General features: G+C 40.6%; 1 protein-coding gene across 1 annotated transcript; it reads right to left on the reverse strand.

Annotated features, from left to right (window-relative positions):
- Positions 1–4,493: 4,493 nt before the first annotated feature.
- On the reverse strand, positions 4,494–5,384 carry LOC145469214 (uncharacterized). Its single transcript, XM_081452905.1, has one exon. The coding sequence runs from the start codon at positions 5,382–5,384 to the stop codon at positions 4,494–4,496; it is 891 nt and encodes a 296-aa protein (XP_081309031.1).
- Between the last annotated feature and the right edge of the window lie 636 nt (positions 5,385–6,020).

Consider the following 6,020-nt stretch of genomic DNA (forward strand, 5'->3'; position numbering starts at 1 on the left):
TTTTAGAACAAATTACGCCATCACCTGCGGCACACGCGCGTGCATGCTGCGAGGATTTTTGCGGATGTCGCGCGGGGGAAATGGCGTCCGAAATTCCCGAAATGTTTCATGTTTTTGCCCCACAACACAACGCGTTTACGTCTGTTGGAGTTTTGCTTAAGTATTTTCGTTGTAAGCTGCTCCAGTTTGAGTGAAGTAAGACAGTGTCGAATTTAGGTATGTTCCGCTGTAAGCTTATATATATCGCTGACCAAGTTGTGTTCCGACTGATGCTTCTTTTACATGAGCTGTACATTACTCCACTTTAAATTTCACATATGTTGAAGATTAACAACTTTTCCATTACACAGCAAAAAACTAGCTGGATATATTTAGATATTGCTGAGCTTCAGGACTTCATAGTTTCATAGCTCCTCTTGCCACACGCTTGTCAGTCTATCGCGACCGAAAAGTAAAACAAAATAATTGCTAGTTTGAGTTTCGCTTGAATTGTAAGCAACGCTTGATGTTTCATCGAGGCTTAATAACTTTACGTCCGTAGATACTGCTCAGTTTTATTCGTGTAAAAATCCAGTAAATTCTCTGTTGTCGATGAATGAGAGCGCCCGCCGATGCGTGTTTTGTACAGTCAGTAAACATGACAAATTGTACTTCCGCCGCACTTTCGTGTGAAAGCGTACATCGAACTCAAACAATAGCTCTATAGTTTTTAAATATGTTTAAGATTGATAAATGTTTGAGAACATATTAAAAGCTAAGCTGAAAATATGTGAATAAAGCAGAAACAATCAGCAAAGTTACGATGACGCTTTCTTTAATCAACTTGGAATAACGATTTCGATTTTGTTGATCGAGTTATCAAAACTCCTTGTCTATTTTCATTTTCGCAGTGTAAACTTCACTATGCTTATGTTGAAGAAACACACATGATGTTAGTAGCCTTTTTGCATTCGTGGAATTTGTTGCAGCATCTCAACACAAAAGATAACGAAAGAAATCTTTGTCAAGATTTGTTGACAATTGAAAACACCGACTCGGACTTGAAAGTGCACGAGCTGCACTATGCAAATGAGCTAATTGTACGCGTCACACTTTCCTTTCAAAAACCTTTGCAAACTCACCAAACAAGCAGAGACAATACGAAACCATCAAAACAGGTTTTGGTTATGATTAAACATTGTGTGAGAAACTCACAAATTAACTCGATACCAGAGTAGAGAGTTTTCTTGCTATATTCTTAAGCATACGCGTGAGCTTACAACTAGCGTGAGCAGATCTTATTATTCATTCCCAACGCGAGATTGAAGTCTTGTTTTCGACCCTGAAAAACCCACCTTTTCCGTTAGCTCAGAGCATTAAACTACATATGAGCGCCCTGGTTCGTATTCCCTGCCTTATTCCCTGCCATCGCTGTGAAAAATACGCAAGAGGATCTCTAACTCTCACCATTTGATCACGCAACGTGACAACATCTACGCGAGAACGCCTGACATGTGCGTGAATCCGCGCGGATATATGACGTCAGGATGGCGCAATTTGTTGGAAAAATAGAAAAATTGTCCCATATCATAGGTGCGCGCGAATCCCGAGACTTACGGTCTCCGTCCCCGATTATGGCTCCTGATAAAACTCTGCTGGTTATCCATCTGTTCCCGGCGATTTTTCGTTTTGGAAATCATTTTTAAAAGGCTTTTAGGCATTCTTCAGCGGAGACGTTTCCTTCACACATTTGCTGATCCGTATTCTCTAGACGGGTGATGTTTTCGAAGAAAGCGGAGGCTGTATCGTTTGAGTTTTCAGGGTGCATAGCCGAAGTGTAAAGAGCATTATAATATTCCATTTGCTCTCGCAGCATCTCGAACTGATCGTTTGTGACGATACCGTCTGAGCGTTTTAATTTTGCAATTGTCTTTTTGTCATAATTTCTTTTCTCAAGGCTATAGAAGTAACAGGTGTTGCGTTCGCCGTCTTCGTACCACCTCACCTTACTTCTTAGAATTGTTCATTTAGTCTTGTATTGCATAATCTTCTTTAGGTGTAGTCTGATGCTTTGAATTTCACAAATAAATGTTTGTTATTTGGATCTGCTTCAGCTCTTTTAAAAAGATCTATAATGCGGTTCTGGAGAATAGTTTCAGTGGATTTTCTTTCTCTAGATTTGTTTTTGGAATATTTCACGGTAAAACCTTTAATCTTCATTTTAATCAGATCCCATCTCAGATTTGAATCTTCAACATCACTGTACTTTTGCTTGAGATCTTCTAGTTCTACACGCAACGATGACACGTAAGTTTCATCGTGAAGGAGTGACTGATTAAATTTCCAAAAACCTGGGCTTTTTTTTGTTTGAGTTCCGCACTTTTAAGGTGAACAAAAATAGCAGAGTGGTCTGTTTCAGGAGCGACAGCTATTGTCCATTTGTTGGTCAGGTTCATTAGCTGTCTGGAAACTTAGAAAATAATCAAGACGACAGTGTATTTTAAAAGACTTTTTTCTCTACGTAAAATTCTCTTCGTTTGGGTTTCGCTGCCTCCAGATGTCAGTTAGCTAATACATATTACATAATTTATTAATTTCTTGAATTACTGGTTTTTTGCGGGAGAAAGGATTGCCGCCCTTCCTCTCTATGTCAGTCAGCGTACAATTAAAGTCGCCACCTATGATTATTGTTTCTTCTGCATAGTCTTTAAATTGATGTCGTAATTCTTTAAAAAAGAAGACTTGTTGATGGACATCATTTAGTGCGTAAATGTTTACAAATACAAGTCGTGTATCTGCAAACATCCCGTCTAAAATTATGTATCTACCGTTCTGGTCGGTAATTTGTTTTTCAATCTTGAAATTCAATTTTGGATGAAAGAGAATTATGGTCCGTTTGCTACGATTTGTACTGTGATTAAAGACAATTTCGCCTCCCCATTCTGCTCGCCAGGTGTTTTCGCATTCTTTTGAAGTGTAAGTTTCTTGCAAGAAGATAAAGGAGCCGTTTTGATGATGCAGCCACCTAGACACGGCGCAAAGTTTTAGCGATTTGTTTAGTTCCCTGACATTTACTGATAGGCCTTTGATATCACAAAGATTAGTCATTAAGAATCTAAGGCCCGGTTCATACGTCGCATTTCTGCCGTGTCGAATTCAATTCAACGAATTAAATTCGACAGAAATTCGACGTCTGAATCGGCTGCCGCATTTCTGCCGCACGTTCGACTGGTCTTGTCGCATTATCCGACAGAAATGCGTCACCGATTCAGACGTCGAATTTCTGCCGTGTCGAATCTAATGCATACATTATGTTAATGTTTAAGCATGCGTAAGTGTTTTCCCGCCAAAGAAAAAGAAGAAACTTGGCCATTCTTGACAATGCAACCTGAACATATTGCAACACATACTGCTCCGTTGTCAGCCTTCTCCTTCTCGTTCTATTGGCGGACAATTTTTTGCAAACTTGAAGTCCTTCGTCGCTCAGTATTTTCGTCCGCCATATTGAACACTGTACGTTTAAAACATTTTCCGCTGGCCGACATACGCGACGGTATAAATTCTGAATTAAGTGCGACACAAGTGCGACATATGAATCCACAGTCGCATTTCTGCCGCACTTAATTGAATTGAATTCGACACGGCAGAAATGCGACGTATGAACTGGGCCTAAGCAAAGGGTGTTACCACAGATCCCAGGGGACCAACAAGGCGCTAATACATTTCGACAGTTTTCACAGCTTCTGACAAATTAGACTGTTGAAATTTGCATTTTGGAGTTTGATTTTGCATGCTGATATAAAGAACATCCGATAAGATTCCAGATATGTTTGATCGTTTGATAGCATTTGAAAAACATTTGTGTAACGCAAACCAGGAGAGAAATTAAACGTACTTACATAAAATAAAACAAACAAAAAAAATAACATTGACATTAAAAGGTCTCAAAAGACCTGAACGAGAAGCAATAAATTTAATTTTTCGCATTTCACACTGGCTTTTAGCTATAAAGATTATTTTGCGAAATAAAAACGACTTTAAACAAAAGTATTTTTTCCTTGGCACTCCGAATAAACATAAACATTTACATCAAAATTGGATAAGCTATTGATTAGTAGAGAAAAGGGAAGAAGGAGAAGGAAAAACAATAACATTTAGACGAGTCTGATTAAACTTTGTGATTCAGCCTTCGTTGTTTCCACTCCATTTTTGTGGAATTTGATCAAAAGTGTAACGCCTTCCGTTTACAATAAGACGTTCTCCAGTGATCGTAGCTCTCGTACCCGCTATCTTTCGTGCTTCCTTCATTGCTGGTACTAATATCGTTTTTCTGATTTTGCCTACAGCCGGAGGCAGGTCCTCGGCAAGACTATAACGACTGCCTTTTAGGTTGTATCTTTATCGCCAAACCAGGTCTTGATCTTTTCGACAAGTAAAACGCGCAATGACCACTCTGGGCCTTCCACTTGTTAACTACTCCGATTGGCAAAAGTTTTATTCCTTGAACACACACACTAATAATGAATGGATGTCGGTACTGGTTTGTAAAGGCTGCAAATTCCTTTGACGAGAATGGGGGGCCATTGTCTGTCATAACGAATTTCAGATACTCCATACTCGCTAAACACCTGCTTCAGAATCCCGTTGGTAGCGCTTGCGATAGTGCTGCGTAGTTTTCTGATCATAGGAAACCTGCTGTAGTAGTCTGCTAGCAGAAGATAGGTGGTAGACCGAAACTCGAAGAAATCAATTCCTAACTTCTCCCAAGGCTCTTGAGGAACTTCATGGGGCAGCACTGTTTCGCGTTGCTGGCTCCTCGTGAACGTCTGGCAGACTTCACAGCTCTGGGCTGTCTGCAGTAAATCTGAGGTTATTCCTGGCCAGAATACTGCTTCTCGGGCTCTCAGCTGCATCTTCTCAAAACCAAAATGACGTTCGTGGATAGTTTGGAGGACTCTGCTTCGCAATTTCTCAGGAACTATGAGCCTATGGCCTTTGAACAATGGACCGTTCTCTGCGCTGATCTCTTCTCTGTACGTCCAGTAGTCTGCAAGAAGTGGGTGGCAATCTTTCTTTAATTCCGGCCATATATTTGCTACCACTTGCATCAGTAAGCCGGGAGTAGTGTCTTCGGCAGTTGCGCGTCTAAAATATCCAATTCTCGTAGAATCGTCGGGGATTTCCTCTGTGAGCACGTGAACTGGAATGAAATCTTCCTCGTCTTCTCCTTCTTTAGGTGTTGGCTGAGGAGACACTCTGGATAGTGCGTCAGCATCGTTTTCGGAAATGAGCCAAATGTTCACTATAGGATCATTCACATGCTGTGAATGCCGAACACTTGCTCTCACGACATACTTACCGGCGATTACTTTGCCTACAACTGAGGTTACAAATCCCGACAGCATTTGATTAAACGCCTCCAGACTCTTGAACGCCTTGAACTGCTTGTTGGTGTAGAAGCTGGTCTCAAGAACGAGGTAACTCAGCAAGTCCGAGATTTCCACAGGAGGCAAGCATTCTGGGCTGAATTGCTCGGCTGTTATGCTTGCGGGGTCAACACCGATGATCGAGACCTTTTGCGAATATCTTTCCTTTACTCGACTCTCTAAGCTCCTGGCATACTCAGAGAGCACTGGGATACCTTTAGATGAATGCCCGGTACTTTATCGTTTTTTCCTTTCTGAAAATTCATGTAGTTGTCGAAATAATAGAGCGATAATAGAGAAGCTTCACTGTAGAAATGGACTATTATTAGCATAAATTTGACACCCAAGGGACACCAACATGGCGGACACTGATTTGATCAAAGCTTGTGACGTCACGTGAAATCCAAGAATAGGGGCTGAGGGAGGTGGATGGTGAGCTTGTGAATTTTAAGAACCTCTCTGTGAGCGAAAACAAACTGTAGGTTTGAAAAGTTTAAAGCGGAGGTAAAAATTAGACATTAATATATCTTGTTTAATATGGTGGTACATAAGCAAATACCCACTTGCAGTGAGTCATTGAAATAATGACATAATTTATGTTTGTCTTTCCTTAGG

The sequence above is a fragment of the Orbicella franksi genome, chromosome 15, assembly GCF_964199315.1.
Source record: "Orbicella franksi chromosome 15, jaOrbFran1.1, whole genome shotgun sequence".
NCBI lineage: Eukaryota > Metazoa > Cnidaria > Anthozoa > Scleractinia > Merulinidae > Orbicella > Orbicella franksi.